This window comes from Camarhynchus parvulus, chromosome 2 (assembly GCF_901933205.1).
Source record: "Camarhynchus parvulus chromosome 2, STF_HiC, whole genome shotgun sequence".
Lineage (NCBI taxonomy): Eukaryota > Metazoa > Chordata > Aves > Passeriformes > Thraupidae > Camarhynchus > Camarhynchus parvulus.
The window spans coordinates 2124910-2145353 of NC_044572.1; the positions used below are offsets into that span (position 1 = coordinate 2124910).

At 45.9% G+C, this 20444-nt stretch overlaps 1 protein-coding gene across 1 annotated transcript in view; it reads left to right on the top strand.

Annotated features, from left to right (window-relative positions):
• Nucleotides 1-1035: 1035 nt before the first annotated feature.
• The window catches only part of WNT3A (Wnt family member 3A), a 100702-nt gene continuing 81293 nt past the window's right edge, over nucleotides 1036-20444 (top strand). The window contains exon 1 of the mRNA XM_030943479.1: nucleotides 1036-1246. Coding sequence (XP_030799339.1) covers nucleotides 1176-1246 — 71 coding nt within the window. The 5' untranslated portion in view covers nucleotides 1036-1175. The remainder of the gene's footprint in view (nucleotides 1247-20444) is intronic.

Sequence of the window (20444 nt, forward strand, 5' to 3'; positions counted from 1 at the left end):
GGCAAAAAAAATCCGAATTTTTGGGACGGCAGAAATCACCCCCCACCACCGGCGCTGAAAAGAGAGAAATTGGAACAATGTGTCGAGAGAGAAATTAAAAAAGAGCTCAATTACTGGTGCCCTGTGGGGTGGATCTGGTGGATGAAGTCGTTGCAGCGGCGCTTTCCCAATGTCCGGGGCTGGGATTCCTGGAAATTGGGATGAGCTGAAGGAGCCCTTTGGAGATTTGCACGGGAAAAGTCGATTTTTTAGCAGATGTCTTCAGTGGAGCTCTTGGATCTGCGGCTGCTTGGACTGGTGGGGAAGGGGGCTGCGTGCCTGGGTGGAAATCCTCTTTTTTTTTTTTTTCCATGAAAAAAGGAGGAAAAAAAAAAAAAGCCCCCAAAAAAGACACCAAGAGAAAGTTTCTAGAAAGTTTTGCTTCAAATGCATCCCAACGGTCCCCGTGAGGAAATGGAGCTTTGAGAAGAAGAAGACAGAATGGCAAGAAGGAGAAAATTGAGAAAATACTAATTTTTAAAGAAGAAGAAAAAAAAAAAAAACCTTTCACACTTTTTTTTTTTTTTTTTTTCATTTTAGTAGCTTCGACCCAGGGAGTGAAATCCGGGCAGGTTGTTATAGCTACCCAAATCCACAGGGGTCCCCCCTGTCTATTTAAACCCCCTAAATCTTCCTTCCCCTTTTTAAAACTACATTTTATCCCTTGGCTTGTGGGCCAACGTGCCCCCTAATGAGTATTAAAACACTATCTCCTCGCAATTAGCTCATTCCTGACTTCACGCTCCTGATTGACAGAACAAGCCAAAGCATCAGAATTCTCCCTTTGGCAATAAGTGCTGATTGGGTCCTTTTTAAGAGAGCTACTTCAAACTTTTTTTTTTTTTTTTTTTTTTTTTTTTTTTTTTTTTTAATATTTGCCTTCAGTGTCTTGGCTGAGAGAAGAGTTTTTTACCTCTCTGAGATTTTTTTTTTTTCCTTGAGAGTAGTAGAGGAAGCAAGAGAGGATTTACCTGGTCGGGTTGAGTTCACTTCATTTGACTTGGGCTTTTTTTTTTTGGTTTAAATTATTGTGTATTATTATTATTATTAAAATAATCATCCAGCCTCAGAAGAAAGGAAGGTTTTTGGCAACTCTGGTTAAAAAGAAAAAAAAGAAGAAAGACAACTTTTCATCAATGGCCTCTTTTGGATATTTCCTGTTTCTTTGTGGGTTGAGTCAGGCTCTGTCAAGTTACCCAATCTGGTGGTAAGTTTTATTCTTCTTCTTTTTTTTTTTTTTTTCGCTCATTTTCATTTATTTTTTTCCCCTCCTCTGTTTTCTCTGCAACCCCTGCGCTTAAGAATGACTTGAAATTCTCCTTTCGTTGCCACTCAGCTAAAGAGGTGGGATTGTTCCAGCGCCAGCAAGTTCTTAGAACCTGCATTTCACCTCTTTTATTTATGCATTCACTTTGTTTATTTTGACTGGGTTATACCTGATCTCTCCTTCTCCTACTGTAAAAGAGAGAGAGCGAGAGGGAGCGATCGGAAAGTTATTTTTTTTTTCCTCTCTCTCTCTGAGCGCTTTGATCCTCTCCTGTGAAGAACAAAAGGCGCTGCCTGAATTAAAGAGATAATGATAGAAGTTGACATGAGCATTTCAAGGTGATTTTGAGCTAGTCAGGTGGAAGGAAGGGGGGGAAAGCAGCAAAACTTTTGGGTGCCTTTTATTGGCTTTTATTCGCTTTTATTGGCTTTTATTGGCTTTTATTCCCCCCCTTTCGCTTTAAGAAATATTGAGGGGTAAATTAAAAAAAAAAAAAAAAGAAAACCAGGGGTGGGAAACGGGAAGAAAAAGGAGGTGAAGCTGCACAAGCCGGGCTGGGGGAAGGCACAGCAAGGTCGCGGCTGGGGGAGACAAAATCCGCGCAGAATCCGCGCAAAATCCGCGCGCCCTTAGCGCGGGGATGCGCACCTTGGTTTTGGTTTTTTTTGGGGGGTTCGCCGCTTTTCCTCCTTTTTTTCCCCTCGCTCTGCACCCTACGCCTTTAAGAGCCTTTTCTCTCTCGCTCCCCCACGAAAAGCAAATGGTGCTGGGCAAGGCATGTACGCGCACGATCGGCTCTAATTACCCGCGCAGCTAATTGCGCTCGCTCGGGGAAGCCCTAACGCAGGGAGGCTCCGCGGGCTCAGCCAGGGGGGCTCCCAAACGCCCCCCTTCCAAAACAAAACAAAACAAACAAAAAAATCATCACCCCCGTGCCGTTCATTAATTTTTTAATGAATTTTTTAAATGAATCCTCGCTGCCCCTCCGCGGGTGCGGGATGCGCGGTCCCCCCTGTCCGGCGGTGCAGAGGTGAGAGAGGGTGGTGAAGGCAGCAGCAGCCTCTCCAACTATTTCAGGTATGTCTGAAAGCAGGGAATTCGTTGGGATGGGAGGGAAAAAAAAAAGGAAAAAAAAAGGGAGAGAGAAAAGAAAAAAAAAAGCAGCAATAAAATGCAAATGTGTGCTTGGGAAGACAGGCAGAGCGAGAGAGAGCACCTGGACGGGAGTCATTAAAAAGCAATCTTTTATTCCCAGCCACCATCTAACTTATAATTAGAAACTCTGCTCGCATTCCTGATTGGAGAAGGAAACGCATTCCTCTAATGCCGGCATAAATATTCGCTTGTCACCGGCGGTCCCGGCCCCCCTGTCCCCCGTGTCCCCCTTGTCCTCCTTGTCCCTCGTGTCCCCCGTGTTCCTGGAGCTGCGGGAAATTGGGAGAAGATGGGGAAAAGGCTCTGGGAAGGGGGACAGGAGGTGCCACCCGAGCCGGGGCATCCTCAGGTGTGACAGCAGCGGTGACACCGCGGGCTCCGGGGTGGCTTTTCGCCTCCCGTCCCTCCCCGGTGCCAGCAGCGCTCCCAGACGGATCTTTCGCAAGGACGAACCCCCCTTAGGCCATGGAAATGCAAAGCGGGGCTGGATTGGGCTGGGGGAGTCGCGGCAGAGGCCCGGAGCTGCTGCATTGGCTGCCCGAATTCCCCCTCGCCCTCCCAGCCCTTTCCCTCTTGATTCATCCCCGACCTTTCCCTCTTTATTTATTCTCAAAATTTCCCTCTTTACTCATCCCCGAGCGAGGTACGAGCCCACCCCGTGGCTGGAGAAGCCCTGGGGATGTGGGATTTGGGGTCTGCGAGGTGGCCCTGGGGTCCCCAGGATGCACATCCCAAATTCCTTCTCTCCCACGGTCAGCCCGGCTGGTCCCAAATTCAGCAAAATCCGCCCTGCTGCTTGGTTTGATTTTCATTTCATTTTGTTCCTTTTGTTTTGCTGTTGTTTTGGTGTTGTTTCTCTATATTATTTTTTGGTTTTCTGGAAGAGAGAACTGGGAATTTTTTTTGGTCTGGTCACATCCCACCCCAAGCATCTCCCCTCTATCAGCTCATGGTGATTTGGGGTGTTTAGAGCAGAAAATCTGTCATTGACGAGCCCCAAACTGTGCCTCCCTCCCCACTATTTGTTTCCCATTAAAGCATCAACTCATCCTGTGGATATTTACACTTGGAGAAAATCCCTGCAAAAAGCAGAGAAATGATATTTTCCTGGGAGTTTTGCTTAATTGTTGTCCCAAAACGTAAATGTCTCATGGGGATCAGGTGTTGTAAGCTCTGCCTGCCCTCTCCCAGCTCCTTTTTAGGCTGAGTGTTCAAATTGCTGCTCCCAGCACGGCACAGGGCACCTGTTTGAGCCAGAGCGAGCAGATTCCCACATTCCTGAGAGCTTTGGGAAAAGTTCAGTGGAGGAAAAAAGGAAAAGATCCCTCCCTGATGATGCTGGGGGTGGGAGGGGAGGCTCTGTGAGTTCCTTAAAAAATCAAAAATTTAAAAAAAATTAATCAGCAAATAATTCATTTATAAACTGGGAGAAAAGAAGCTTTGGAAATAATGGTTTAAAAATATTCCAAGGAGAGGGGCTGGTTGCTGTTGGGATTGATGTTTTGGGGTTTTTTGTGCCTCAGGAACCTCACAGGACCTTCCCCAGAGCAGTGCAGCACTGAGCTGCTCAACCTAGAGCAGCAACAGGCTCTCCCACACCCAGGGGGCCAGATTAGCTGCAAAAATCAGAGAGTTTTCGGGTTTTGCTGCTTTTTTTTTTTTTAATGTTAGTGCTGTTCATTTTTTGGTTTGTTAAAAAAAAAAAAAAAAGAAGAATAAAAAAAGAGATTGGAATGAGTGATGGAAGGCTGAGGGAATTCTGAAGCAAAATTCCTGGCTAAGGGAGGATTAAATGTAACCTGTTCCCTGTCCTGGGGAACCTGGGGTCTCTGGGGAGTCACAGGAGCAGCATGAACAGAATTTAAACTTTTTCCTGCTGGCTTGCACCGCCTTGACCGACTCCATGTGGAATTGGGGGGGAAAAAAAACCCTTTAATTTTATTTATTTTATTTTTCAATCCGTGCTAAGTGGCCTGACTCGGTCTGAACGCAGCCAGTGGGGCAGAAATGATTCAGAATGGGGGGAAAATTCAATAAAAATTAACACAGAGCTTGCATGGTGGGAATTTTGTCCTCCTGCAGCCCAGGATGCTGCTCCTGGGGGAGATGGTCCCAGGAGAGGCTCTCTGGGCTGGACTGGAAGTACAGGGAGACCCCTTTGCTGTAGGAAAAACGAGCTGGCATCATTTCTCCTGCGTGTGAGGCAGCCTGGGGATGCGTGGGGTTAAATTCGGTGCCTGGAGAGGGATGGGAAGAGGAGTTCTAGTGGAACAAGAGGATGGGGATGTGTGTGTGGATATTTCCCTGCTGTGCCCTGGCTTTGCTCTCGTTCCCCAGCAGCTCCATGGATTTCCTGATCCCTGCAGGATCCCCTTTCTGTGAGGGCTGGGCAGGGGGATCCAGCAGGGATCCCTGGTGGGATCTTTCCCTGGGATCTTTCAAGGTGTGGTTTTTGCAATTCAGGATTTGTGAGCTCGAGGGGGCCCTGCCTACAGCAGGGACAGCACTGCAGCAATGCTCAGTGCAGCACCTGAGCCTGTCCCTGCTCTGTGGTGTGCAAACTCAGGGCAGTGGGAATATTTCTCTGTCTGCTCTGGGGTGCCCTGACCCCCAGGGCAGCACTGACTTTGACCCTCATTCATGGAGAAAGTTTCCCAGACTTCAAGATAGACTGGAATCCACAAAAATGTGAAATAGATTATAGAGAGCAGTGTAGGTGTGTCACTGGGTGAGAAATTGAGGTTTGGGGATTTTTAGTGTGTTGTGGATGGAAGCAAGATGGAGGGCACAGGGTGTCATCCTGGGTTTCTTCTTCATGCTTCTTCTTCCTCCTTCTCCATGGGTTTGGGTGGCATTTTGTAATTGGGCAGAAAAGTCCCCATTGCGGCTCTGTGGGATCAGTTATTGGGTTAAAAGGGAAAATAATCCAGGTGTCAGTTCTTCATTGGATAGTTTAGTCTGAAAAGCCCTTGGAACAAGAGATTGTTGGCCATTTTGTGCCTTCTGATGAAAAGCTGCTGAACTCCCAGCAGTGAGACTGTTTTACTGATAAGAAATAATAAACACCTGAATGTGAACATGAAACAACATCTCCAGTGCCTTCAATCCAGACCCAGAGAAACCCACAACGGGAACCACCACACTGTGGCACCCCCACAGCAGCAGCAGTGCAGGGATGAGCTCCTGCCTGGTGCTCTCTGTTCCTTCCTGGGATCTGACCCCCTCAGCGAGGCTGGAACAACCCCTGTTCCAAAGTGAGACAAACCCAATCCTGGTGTGCAGAACCAGCCCCAGCCCTGCTTGCCCTGGGGTGATCATCCCTGGCTGGCCAGGAGGCAGGCAGAGCCCTGGGAGGTCACCTGAGGGCCAGCCCAGGAATCCTCTGGAGCCATCTCTGCCGCTCCCAGGTGTGAACTGCATCTCCCCACTCCTCTGCTCCATTGGCTGGGGTGAGGTGCTGGAATTCACCTGGGTCTCCTCCCCTCCTGCAGCAGGTTGTGGTGAGATGTTAAAATCCATCAGGGCACGTGGGAATTTTGGATGAGTTAGGGACAGGGCCTCTGAGTTGGTTTTGGTGGTGAGATTTATTTTTATTTATTTTTCTTCTACACAGGCAGGAAGGGTGAGCTCAGCTCACACCTTCACTGCATGGCTCAGAGAGTTCACAAGACCCTCAGTTACAAGAACTTTCAAGGATTTATTAGCCAATAAACCACTGCCAACAAGGATATTTATGCTTTTAACCCAATCTTTAAATATTTTGTCCTATGGACCCATGTTACCGTGTGAGCTTTCTTAGCCAATCATGTTATGGCACACAAACCTGCAAAAACTTCTCGTTGCCTCCGTAACTGTATTTATTTTTTCTGTATCTTAAACTCTAAAACTCTAAGCTTTCCTCTTCTCAGCTTAACCTGTCTCTGCTTTAAACTACAAATCCACGTTCTCGTTTCTAGCGCCTCAGTTGGGAAGCCTTGTCCAAGGTCCCAGATCAAACCCTGGGTTTAATTCTCAGCTTTGGCTTCCAGGCCCAAAGTTCTGAGAGTTCCCTGCATTTTGGATTCCAACAAGTGGAGCAGTGCAATTGGTGTCCCAAACCTTGGAATTGCCATTTTGTACCTGTATTATCTCCATGACAGCAGGGTCTGAGCCAGCCCTGCTTTTCCAGGCAGAGATTAATCACAGAATTATGGTTTAGGCCCCTCTCAGACACCAGCTCTCCCCCCAGTTGGGATTTGGGATCCAAATCCACCCAAGCAGCAGTGGGGTACAGGAAAAAGGGTCCAGGGGATCTTTCTGTGCAGATCTCTGTGGTAAAAACCAGTTCTTGTCCATGCTGTGTGCAAAGGGGAAGGGAAATCATTTCCCATCTCCATCTTTCTGGTGGGACTGAAGAAACAAACTCTGGTGGTGTTTGTGTTCTTCCTGGCATAGTCCATTTGTGGTGAGATTAATAACTGAACCAGGATCACACCAGGAGGGTTTTTTTCTCAGCAGGAGCTGAAAGTTTTGCAAGGTTTTGGCAAGAAGTCCCTGTTTGAAACGTGGGGAGGGCTGGGACTTCCCCAGAGAGCCTGGTGTGTGCTAAAGAAAATCCCAAATCCCTCATCTGCTCAGCTTTCAGACTCATTTTATCACATTGTGTTGTTCTGTTACGTATTAATTGATTTTTCCTTTCCGTTTTAAGAGGACTTTATTAGAGAAATTAACCTGAAAACCAGCAACTCAATATTCAAAGCATTGGCTGAAGGAATTGCATCCAATAAAAAGCCTTTCCTAACTCAGATAAAGAAAAGTGAATCCTTTTGCTCCCCAGCTGTGTTTCCAGGTAACCCTGGAGGTAGAACTTTGCAGATATTTGGACACCTCTGAGAATTCTCACTGGAAAGGTTTTGAGTGCTTGGAATAGTTTGGGTTGGAAGGAACCGTTTAAAGGTCATTTGGTCCTGCAGTGAGCAGGGTAGCTGGAACTAGGGGATGGGAATCATACTAATTTCTGTTGGCCAAAAAAAGACTTTTTAACCGTTCCTTCTAGAAGATTAAGGCTGGAGGAGTGTTGATATTTACTGTGGTGTCTCCTAGAGAAGGAAGTCAAGGATTTCTGATTGATTCTGGAAACCAAGGCTTGCGGATTGCAGCAGGGGAGGTCAGGCTGGCTCGCTGGTGCCTCTATCCCAACCCTGCAGGATCCCTTTCCTGCTTCCATCCTGCTCCTGCAGCCCCTGCACCAATCCCTGCACCACTGGTGCTCAGCATGGACACAGGAGGAGGGGATTGTTCCACCTTAGACCTCAGGAGGAGCAGATGTTCTTCCTTTGCATGTGCAGTGTTGTATTTGTGGGGTTCCCTGTGGCAGGGAGGAATGATGACTCTGACTCCATGTTCTCAGAGGGCTAATTTATTATTTTATGATGCTATATATATTAAAGAATACTATACTATAATACTATATTTTTATATATATAATATATATAAAATATATAATATATAATATATTATATATTATATATAATAAATATATAGAATATATGATATATTTTATATACTATATAATATATAGTATATATGTGATATATATAATAAATATATAGAATATATATGATATATTTTATATACTATATAATATATATAGTATATACTATAATATGCTATATATATAATGCTATATATACTAGACTATAGTATATAGCTATATTAAAGAATACTATACTATAATACTATTATATATGTAAATATAATACATATAAAATATATAATATATGATATATTATAAATATATAGGATATATATGATATATTTTGATATATTATATAATATATATAAAATACTATAATATGCTATATATTTAATACTATAATATGCTATATATTTAATACTATAATATGCTATAACACTATAATACTATACTATAATCAACTATACTAAAGAATACAGAAAGGATATTTATTCAATGCTAAAAAGATAATAATGAAAATTCCTGACTCTCTCCAGAGTCCTGACACAGCTTGGCCCTGATTGGCCAAAGAGTGAAAACAACTCACAGCAGAATCCAATGGAACAATCACCTGTGGGTAAACAATCTCCAAACACATTCCACATGAGCACAACACAGGAGAAGCAAATGACATAAGAATTGTTTTCCTTTTTCTCTGAGGCTTCTCAGCTTCCCAGGAGAAAAATCCTGGGTGCAAAGGGATTTTTCAGACAATGTGAATGCCACGCTGGAGGGCAGGAAAATCCCACCGGGACAAGCAGGGGCTGTCCCTGGGCTGTGCCCTTGCTCAGGATTCCTCGAGTGCTGATTCAAAGGGCCCGGCTGCATTTCAAAGGGCTTTGTTGGGATAATGACAGCGCCCAGCACCAGGGGAATCCTGCAGGCTCTGAGCCAGGATGAGCCCCTGGGAGCTGTTCCCGGCATGGGCAGCACACCTGGGGTGTCCTGCCGGCAGGGATGGACAGGTCCCACCCCATTCCCTTCCCAGAGCAGCACTGGAGTCATGCTGCTGCCCAAAGAGGTCCCTGTGGGGATGAACAGTGTGGCTGGGAAGAGGGGAGGAGGATGAGGGAGGTCTGGAGGTCGTGGCTGGGAAGGAGAAGGCTCTGAAGAGTTCTGGTGGTGTGGAGCTCTGTGGTTTCTGCCCAGACAGGTTAAACTGGGGTTAAATCCACTGGAATATGGGGGAAACACAGCCTCGAGGGAAGTTGAGGTTGGATATCAGGAAAAAGTTTTTTACGGAAAGAGTGATAAAGTTCTGGAATGGCTGCCCGGGGAGGTGGTGCAGTCCCCATCCCTGGGTGTGTTTAACAAAGCCTGGATGTGGCACTGGGTGCCAGGGTTGAGTTGAGCTGTTGGGGCTGGGCTGGACTGGATGATCTTGAAGGTCTCTACCAACCTGGTCATTCTGTGGATTCTGGGATTCTGTATGAAAGGAAGGGGCTTTAATGGCAGGGCAGAAGCCCTGGCCAGAGCACACAGGTCTCCTCTGAGTGCCCAGCCAAGGCTGCAGCAGGAGTGTCCCCAGCCCAAAAGTCTCGCTGAACGCATCTCTGCTTTGCTGTCACCACCCAGAGACACAGCCTGGCTGGTTCAGTGGGGTTTAACGCTGGAGCTGGAGGAGCACTCAGGCAGGAGCCTTCCCATGGGGTATCCATCAGAGCTTTGCTGGATCAGATCTGGTGCTGGTCTTGCAGAAAAGCCACTCATGAAAATGTCCATGCCAGCTGTTTCCATCCATCCTGTGCCATTCATGATGCTCTTTTCCCTTTTGTCCCTTTAAAAGGGACAGGATTTAAGTCCTGTTGTCTTAGCACAACCTCTAAAAATCCATCAGTTCACTCCAAATTCTCCAGGAATTCCCAAAAGCCAAGGGCAGGAAGGAGAGCTGATGCATTAACTCCCTTGTTCTCAACTCCTAACATAGGGCATGGCTTTAAAGGCAGCCTGGGAGCCAGGGCAGGCTGTTCTGCATCACAAAGGTGCTGTTTGTCCCTCTTCCTGGTTTGTCACCTGCATATTCACAGCCCCCTTCCCATCTGGGTGCTGCTGCTGCCCAGAGGGAGCTTTGCATTTGTAGAGACTGGCCCATCAAAGGAGTCCCAGGTGCCTTTGGTCTCCTCCTCAGCACAGTTTCTGTCCTGGTGTCAAACCACTCAGTTATTTTTCCACGGATTCAGTGATAATTATTAGCAGGGAAATTACTGCTAAATTGGTAAATTATTGGTAGCAGTGGTAATTATTAGCAGGGACGCTCTTGCCCTTTCCCAAGGTGGATATTCCTTCATGCTGTGAAATTATTTTCTCCTTTTGCACCTTTGCACTCTCAGGCTTTGCCAACAAAATCACATCAGAGCACATGGCTGGTTCCCTTCTCCATCACCTGCCCTGCAAGGGGTTCCAGGTGTGTGGGAGGGTCATTTCTCCTCTCCCATGGGGTTCTGTAGGCTCAAAGTGTGTTGGAGAAGGCTCAGGGAGTGCCTCAGCTCTTCCTCGAGCTCAGGGCATGGCAGACCCTCACATTTCCAGCCTGCCCTGGCGTTCATCACAGGTTTGGGAGATTTCCTGGTGTCCAGGCACCATTCCCAGTGCTCCCAGTTTCAACAGGCCTCCCTGGAATGGCATCCAGCCCACAGATGGGCATGGCCAGGTTCCCACCAGGAGCCCATGCCAGTTTGAGGGGCTGGGTGACATCCTGGGCATCCCCAGAGGCCTGGCAGGGGTTACACACAACCCACTGGTGACCTGCTCCTTCCTTGGCAGCAGCTGGGGAAACCCCAGAGCACCTCAGCATCACTCTGTGTCCATCTGCAGGCAAAGCCTCGGGTGGAATTCACTTCACCCACCGCATGGCTGCAATTCCTACATCTCCATCCAAGCCAGGGGCTCCTTTCTTTGGGGAGAACTGGGCACTTTCTCCTGGTGCAGTTCCTGTCTCAGGTGTTTGATGGAGCTTGGCTGGTGAAATCCTCTGTGCCAGTTGGATTGAGAAGACCAGCTCAGAGCTACCTCCACCAACATCATCCAGATTTGGTCAGAATATAGCCAAAAACAAAAGCCTTTGCGTAATTCCTAGTTATTCAAATCCATCATTCCCATTGCCAGGAATAAATTCACATGGGTGAAATCAAGTAATTCACTTTTTATCCATCATTCCTCTGTATTTTATAATCTCTTCAGTGCTCATTGGTGTATTGGAATGGGTGCAGGAGCATTCATGACATCCAGGCTGGTCCTGAAAACCTCCAGACCACCCCTCTCCTCTGGAAATTCATCTTTTGTCCTGTCTCAGCATTTTGGGGGTTTTTGAGGGTTTTGCAGCTTCCTCTGTAAAAGATTTAATCCTGCTTTTCATCCAGGACACTCCAGAGAACAAATGCATCCTCCTCGTGCTCTCGGACACATCCAGAGTCCCCCAGTCACACCCACAAGTCATTACCTCGAGATTGTGATAGAACTTTATCTCAGAACTTCTTAAGGAGAGATTTGGTTTCCCTGTGGCCCTGTCCTGACAGTTGTCTTGGCAGAGGGACACAGCCACAGATGTTTGTGCATTTCAAGAATTCCTCTGACTGTGCTTTGCTCTCAGTTCTCTGGAATCAAATCCTTTCCCCCTTTTCCCAGTCCATGCCTCTTAATTTCACTTTCCAGGTTTGTATTCCCTCTGCATTTCTGCTCGAAGATGCAGTTTTATAGCAAAAATTATGCACACCCCTCTTGCCAGGGCAGCCAGCTTTATCCAACAGAATTCCCAGCAGGCAGAAAAGGCAGAGCCCATCTCTGCTGCAGCTGAGCCTGGGGGACAAATCCAAATTTCTCTGGGCAGAGCAGGAGCTCCTTGTGCTTCCAGAGGGGTTCACCTTGTCTAATAGAGATATTTCCAATGTCTAATAGAAATATTTCTAATATCTAATAGAGATATTTCTAATGTCTAATAGAGATATTTCCAGTATCTAATAGAGATATTTCCAGTATCTAATAGAGATATTTCCGATGTCTAATAGAGATGTTTCCAATATCTAATAGAGATATTTCTAATAGAAATATTTCCAATATCTAATAGAGATATTTCCAGTGTCTAATAGAGATATTTCCAATGTCTAATAGAAATATTTCCAATGTTTATAGAGATACTTCCAATGTCTAACAGAGATTATTTCCAATGTCTAATAGAGATATTCCCAGTGTCTAATAGAGATATTTCTGATGTCTAATAGAGATATTTCCAATGTCTAATAGAAATATTTCTAATATCTAATAGAGATATTTCCAATGTTTATAGAGATATTTCCAATGTCTAATAGAGATATTTCTAATATCTAATAGAGATATTTCCAATATCTAACAGAGATATTTCCAATGTTTATAAAGATATTTCTAATGTCTAATGGAGATATTTCTAATAGAGATATTTCCAATGTCTAATAGAGGGGTGGGAAGCAGGAATGGAGCTCCTTGAACACGTGCCAAGCCTTCCATTCAGTCTGTCCCTCTGCCCCCAGGAGAACAACAATGGGGCCTGTTGCTAGACAGGGCTGTGACAGAAAACCAATCCAAATCCTCAGCAGGCTGAGGGACACAAGGGAAATTCCCTTTTTTCCCTGAGCCTGCTGTAGCTGGGAAGGAATGGGAGAGTGTGGACAGGGAAGAGTCCATCCAAAACCCACTGAATGTCAGGGAAATACCACTGGCTATCAGATAAGATGTGCAGAATTTACTGGCAGACCCACAGCCTCTCCAGAGACACAAAAATCTGATTAATGCTGGTTTTTGGGGAGATCTATGACTGGTTTCTATCCCTCCTGGAGGGAGAATCTTCCTGAATGTTTTACAGTGAAGTTTCCTTCAGAGTTAGTGGTGAGAGATGAGATCCAGCTCATCTGACACCTGTCAGGCATTCGCTTTGGGGTGAGGTGAGTCCCATCCCATCCCAGATTCCCAGCCATTACCTGGAAGAGGATCCTGGATGAGTGGGACAAAGATGTCTCCCTTTAGACAGGTCAGGTGTGGCTTTGAAACACTCCTAAAAGTCAGGAGCATCTGGGCATTTTATGTTTATAGACACGTGGAGTGCTGAAAGGGATTTTTTCCGTTGGAGAGCCCTGCAATGTGAATCTTTAGTGACAAAATCACCTTTAAAAACCTCTTCACTTGAAGTTTTGGAGTTGCTTTCCACAGGTGTAGAGGAACTGAGCAAAAACCCCATATCTCTGATGGGTTTTTGAAGGGAATTCTTGTGAACTTGCAGCTGGGCATTTTATGTCCTACGTAGACACATGGAATGCTGAAAAGAGATATTTCCATTGGAGAACCCTTCAATGTGAATCTTTAGTGACCAAATTACCTTTAAAAAACTTTTCACCTGAAGTCCTGGTGTTGCCTTCCACAGGTGTAGAGGAATTGAGCAAAAATTCCGTATCTCAGAAGGGCTTTTGAAGGGAATTCTTGTGAACTTGCATCTGGGCATTTTTTGCCCTACACAGATATATGGAATGGTGAAAAGAAGTATTTCCATTGGAGAACCCTTCAATGTGAATCTTTAGTGACCAAATTACCTTTAAAAACCTCTTCACTTGAAGTCTTTGAGTTGCTTTCTACAGGATTAAAGGAATTGAGCAAAAACCCCGTATCTCTGAAGGGATTTTGAAGGGAATTCTTGTGAACTTGCAGCTGGGCATTTTGTGCCCTCCATAGACATGTGGAATGCTGAAAGGGGATGTTTTCATTGGGGAAATGTGACTCTTTAGTGACAAAATCACCTTTAAAAATGTCTCCACTTAAAGTCTGGTGTTGCCTTCCACAGGTGTGGAAGAACTGAGGAAAAAAATTCCTATCTCAGAAGGGTTTTTGAAGGGAATTATTGTGAATTTGCATCTGGGCATTTTGTATTCTGCGTAGACATGTGGAGTGCTGAAAGGGAATGTTTCCATTGGGGAACCCTTCAATGTGAATCTTTGGTGACCAGATTACCTTTAAAAACCTCTTTACCTGAAGTCCTGGTGTTTCCTTCCACAGGTGTGGAAGAACTGAGGAAAAAATTCCTATCTCAGAAGGGTTTTTGAAGGGAATGTTTGTGAACTTGCATCTGGGCATTTAATGTTCTACATAGACATGTGGAATGCTTAAAAGAGATTTTTCCATTGGAGGACCCTTCAATGTGAATCTTTAGTGACCAAATTACCTTAAAAAAAACTCTTCACTTGAAGCTCCACAGGTGTAGAAGAGCAAAAAATCCCATTTCTCGAAGGGCTTTTGAAGGGAATTCATGTGAACTTTCTTGCACGTTCTGGGAGCAGCCATGGAGATGAATCTGATGTGGAATAAGCTACATTAGTGATCCAGGCCAGGAGGGCTGGGTGCCACCCTGATCCCATGGATTTGGGGTGGTGAGGAGCCATCCTGAAGGCTCTGAGGACAGGGCCCTTCTGTGGATCCCACAATCCCAGAGCGGTTTGGGTTGGAAGGGACTTTGGAGCCCATCCAGTCCCACCCCTTGCCATGGGCAGGGACACCTCCCACCACCCCGGGGGCTTCAGAGCCCCATCCACCCTTCTGGTACATTCTATGATTTTCTGTTGATATATTCTATTCTTTTCCCACAGTGAAGGATTCAGGGGCTGGGAAGCCCAGCCCAGCCCATCCCCTTTCCCAAATTGTGCTGATTTTTAATCTCCAGAGAGAGGAAGGACCTGGCAGCCCAATCTCCAGGCCCTGAGAGCTGCTCTGCTGCAGCATTAGCAGGGCTGTGGTTGGGTCATCTCCTGTAAAGATTTGCTGCTGGAAGTGCTCAGGGAAAACAAGAGGCTGGGTGGGAAGTTTGGGGCTGCTTGGACACGTAATTTGTGCTTTATACCTCAGATTTATCAATGGCATTGCTGCAGAGTGAGCAATGAGCTGATTTTATTGAGCTGCCCCTTGTCAGTGGGGTGCAGTGACTGGGCCATGAACACCCTCAGCTCATCCTGAGCGTGAGGGAAAGTGGATGAGCTCTGTTGCTTTTTTGAAGTGCTTATTTCCTCTCATGGCTGAGCTATTTTTATTGCTCTCTAATTTTTGTTTTAATTTTTTTTTATTCTTACAGTATGAGTATTTTTTATTCTTACAGTATGAGTATTTTTTATTCTTACAGTATGAGTGTTTCTTACAGTGAAATGTGGTACGAGATTGTCCAAACCTCAAGTAGCTGCTCTGGGAGTTTTCCATAAAAAAAAAAAATTGGCAAAGGGCCTGCTGTGCCATTGTGTTGGTTTTGTTTGGGGTGTTGTTTTGGAGCTTGCACAGTGTGAAAATGATGCTGCCTGCTCAAGGAGATGGGATATTGGTGGAATATGAGGAAGGCTGCCTTAACAGGTTGCTAACACCTCTAAAACCTCTGACACATCTTGCTGGTGTCAGTTCAGATGATTTTTAGGCAAAGAATGGGGAGCTTTTTCTCTCATTCTTTGGCCACATGCCTTCATTATTTTTATGTGTCTTCTCAGCTCTCAGAGTTGCAGGATCAGTCAGTATGATCCTGCTTTATCTAAAATGCATTTGTTCTGCACACAAGGAGGCTGTAGGGAAAGTTTAAGTACCTCTCACAGATGGGATGAAAGAAGAAAGAGCAGGCTTTAAGCAGCACAGATTTAGCTGTCCAACTCTCAAACACCTTGGGTTAACTGAGCTCCATCCCACTGTGGGTTTGCAAAAATAGGTGTAACCACATCTACCACCGTTAAATCCAGAAATCGCCTCATCCATCCTCACGTGCTCTGGGCTGGATTAAATCTGCCTAAAACAGAATTGTGGAGAAGCCCTGGATGCGAGCACTCGGTTCACTCTGAGTCACTGCTAACAGGAATAGTATCTGGGGAAGGAAGGAGCTTGCTGCATCACTGCTTTTTCCTAGCAGGATGGCTCATGGATATGAGTGGATTGATTGCAAAACCTCAGAGGCACTCGCAGGAGAGGACTGAGGGCACAGTGGGAACCGGGAGAGAACACGGCCCAGACAGATGGGGCAAACAGCCCAGTTGAAAGGGGATAGATAAGGGACATTAGCAGAAGATCGGGGATCAGACAGGGCAGTGCTAATTCCGTGGCCACTGAAACCCTTGGTGTAAGTTGCCCACGGGCAATTGGGAAGTCTGTGATCCCGAGGAGCATCGGGTCCGTTTGTCCTGCTGACTCATGTGTAGTCTGGTCTGCTAGTGAATGAGAGAGTCAGGCCCAGCCTAACACAGGCTGTTCCCGGCACAGCTTCCTAACAGAGCTACCAAAGCTGCAGTTGGCCAGAATTGCAGTTTTAGTGGCCAGAATCTCCAAATTCTAAGAGAGAAACTAATTCAGGATTTGTCCTGCTGACTCGTGTAGTCTCAGTCTCCTGGTGGATGAAAGGGTCAAGCCCAGCCTAGCACAGCGGCTCCCAGCACAGCTTCCTAACAGAGCCACTAAAACTGCAAAAAGTCACTAAAAGAACGACTAAAACTGGCCAGAAAATCTCCAAATTTTAACAGAGAAGCTAATTCAGGATTTGTCCTGCTGACTCATGTGTAGTCTCAGTCTGCTGGTGAATGAAAGGGTCAAGCCCAGCCTAACACAGCAGCTCCCAGCACAGCTTCCTAACAGAGCCACTAGATCTGCAATTGGCCAGAAAATCTCCAAATTCTAACAGAGAAACTAATTCAGGATTTGTGTAGACTGTATAGGCTTTATTGTATATACTGTATTGTATTTTTATGGGCTTTGAATTTACAGCCACGGGTACCTTGGTGGTGGCTCCTGCTGCCCCAGCACTGGCACTCGGGATAAATTGAGGAATTCTGTCCTGCAGACAGGCTCCAGAATGGGGCAGACCAGGCTCTTGTTGGATTCTGACATGCAAGAGCCCATTTTGGCAATGCCAAAGGGCAGGGCAACCTGCAAAACCTTGACTATCTAATATCTTTGTGATTAACCTGGGGACGAGGTAATTCAGGAGCTAAAACACATCCTTGGCAGCTCTGGCCGTATTTCTTCTCTGCCCTTCCCAAGCCTTAACAAATAGCTGGGTGTCCTGGTCAGAGGAGAATCAAAAAGGTGGAAAATGAGAGTTTCCTGCAGGGGCAGCTGCTCCTGTCCCATTCCAAGGGACAGTGTGGGCTCACTGAGCAGAGCCAGGAGGAGAAGCTGGGCCAAACTTACCTTTGACTCACTGTTTAAAAAAAAAAGGCAATTTTTGGGTGAGGATAAGAGCCAGGACAGCCAATTTTTTTTTTTTTATGGAAAACTCCCAGAGCAGCTACTTGAGATTTGGACAATCTCCTACCATATTTCACAGAATTAAAAAAAAAAAAAAAAACAAAAATTAGCAATAAAAATAGCTCAACCAATAGCATGTTCTGTGAGAGAAAATAAGCACTTCAAAGAAAGCAACAGAGCTCATCCACTTTCCCTCACGCTCAGGATGAGCTGAGGGTGTTCATGGCCCAGTCGCTGCACCCCACTGACAAGGGGCAGCTCAATAAAATCAGCTCATTGCTCACTCTGCAGCAATGCCATTGATAAATCTGAGGTATAAAGCACAAATTACGTGTCCAAGCAGCCCCAAACTTCCCACCCAGCCTCTTGTTTTCCCTGAGCACTTCCAGCAGCAAATCTTTCCAGGGGATGACCCAACCACAGCCCTGCTAATGCTGCAGCAGAGCAGCTCTCAGGGCCTGGAGATTGGGCTGCCAGGTCCTTTCTCTCTCTAGAGATTAAAAAATCAGCACAGGTTGTTCCAGCCAGCTGGGAAAAGGGATGGGAAAAGGGATGGGATGGGATGGGATGGGATGGGATGGGATGGGATGGGATGGGATGGGATGGGATGGGATGGGATGGGATGGGATGGGCTGGGCTTCCCAGCCCTGAATCTTCACTGTGGGAAAATAATTGAATATATCAATAGAAAATCATAGGATATATCAGAGGGGTGGATGGGGCTCTGAAGCCCCTGGGGTGGTGGGAGGTGATTCAGGGCAGGAGTGAGGAGCTGAGGGTTGTCCTCTCTGTTTTGGGCTGTGCACACACAGTGCTGACACACAGCCGGGTTCATCACCCTGCACTGCCTCAGGGCTGCACGTCCCATCTCAGGGAGTCACCCCACTGTGACCACGTTCACGGGGGTCTGAGGATGAGGGAAGAGACGAGGATCTGACTCCATGTTTCAGAAGGCTTGATTTATTATTTTATGATATATATTACATTAAAACTACACCAAAAGAATAGAAGAAAGGATTTCATCAGAAGGCTAGCTAAGAATAGAATAGCAAAGAATGATAACAAAGGTTTGTGGCTCTGGCTCTCTGTCCGAGCCAGCTGGGCTGTGATTGGCCATTAATTACAAACATCCAACATGGGCCAATCACAGATCCACCTGCTGCATTCCACAGCAGCAGATAATCATTGTTTACATTTTGTTCCTGAGGCCTCTCAGCTTCTCAGGAGGAAAAATCCTAAGGAAAGGATTTTTCATAAAAGATGTCTGCGACACCCCAGCTCCCTTTGCAGCCCACCAGGGAGGGCTGGCACCTCCTGGCTGTGTCTCAGCAGCCCTAACAATGTCCATCTCAGGAGGAAAGGATCTCTCTCTGCTGGGGATCAGCAGAACCGAGATGACCAGCTGGGAGCCTGACTCCTGGGTGAGGCAAGGTTAGGTCAGATCATTTCATTCCATCGTGCCCAAATCTTTAAACTCATCCTGCCCTTGCTTCCCATGGACAAGGAATTTGTATTTCTGCAGAAGTCTCTCCTTTTTGGGTTCTGTGGTGTTTCAGGGCACGTCTCCCCACGTGTCTTCACCTGTGAAGACATATGGGGAGATGAAGCTTTGTGAAACTACAGAATCACCCGTGGATCACATAGTGAAGGAATCTGCTTGTCCTCAAATTAGCTTCTAGCTACATCAGGCAGAAAGATGACTGACTCTTAGAAGATAAAGGTATTTTGTGAGGCACCTTACTTCTGATGTACAGATGCTGCATCCACCACAGCCTAGACACTGAAGTTTATGAGGAGAAAGTGCTCTTGCCAAAGCATCATTTGTCAAAGATTTGGCCATTTGGACTGATTTTCTGTAGCCAGCAGTGGGCTGCCAAGTGGAGGCACCTTGACAGAGAGCACCCTCCAAAGCAATCATGGTTCTGATCCCCAAATCTCTGCAGCTGGACTCCTGGGTGAGCAAGGGTAGGTCAGATGGTTTCATTCCATCATGCCCAAATCCTCAAGCTCATCCTGCTCTTGCTTCCCATGGACAAGGAATTTGTATTTCTGCAAAGGTCTCTCCATTTTGGGTTCTGTGGTGTTTCAGGGCAGAGGCAGATTCAAGAAAAATGCTCTTGCAAAAGCATCATTTGTCCAAGATTTGGTCATTTGGGCTGATTTTCTATTGCCAACAGTGAGCAAAAGCCTCATCTCTCTGAAGGGTTTTTGAAGGGAATTCTTGTGAACTTGCATCTGGGCATTCTATATTCTACATAGACGTGTGGAATGCTTAAAAGAGATTTTTCCATTGGAGGACCCCTCAGTGTGAATCTTTAGTGACCAAATTACCTTAAGAAAACATCTTCACTTGCAGTTCCACAGGTGTAGAAGAGCAAAAATCCCATTTCTCAGAGGGGCTTTTTAAAGGGAATTCTTGTGTCAAGGTAGAGGCACCTTGACAGACACCACCCTCCAAACCAATCGTGGTTCTGATCCCAAAATCCCTGCAGCTGGACTCACCAGCTCCTGCTGCCTTCTGAGCTTCACATTTTCATGGTTCTGCTGACCTTGCTGATAAGATCTGCACAGATTTATTCATACGCTTGTGCTGTCTGCTCCTCGAATTCCCAGACTGTTTCTGTTACTGTGAATGAGGAAGAGTTGGGTTTATCTCCAGTTTCCGTGATCTTAGAGATGTCAGGAAAGGTGCCTGGGATTTTCTTTGATGCCAGAAGAACACAGTGGCATCAGTGTAATGGAGGAGTGAGGGAAGTGATGTGAACTCTGAACTGACTAAACTCCAGGTCTCTACACAGGTTTTAAATCTGTCTGGGTGCTAAATTAGGCATGAACTTAGCCTTGGGCGTTACTGTGCTGAGTTAGATTTTATTATTAGGAAAATAATAATTCTTTCTTAGGAAAGAATAGACAGACATCTCAGGTGTAATTTGTGTAATTTTCAGCCACGTTGACCCTTTTTTTTGTGAAATTCAGGTCTTTGCAATTTATTTTTATGCAGTAAAAGCTGTAATGGGGTAGAAACGTGAGCAGTGTCCTGCCAGGGGCTGGAGGGTGTGAGGATGTGTGGGTGTGCATCCATGCTCCCTGGACATCCTAAATCCAGACGGAGCAGTCAGTGCTCACCAGTTTCAGTGCCCACAGAATAAATCCTTGTTCTGTTTCTTTGTTTTTTTTCCAATTCACCTTGTGAAAAAAAATTTCACAGAATTACAGAGCACAGAATGGTTTGGGTTGGAAGGGACCTTTGAAGTCACCCAGTTCCAGCCC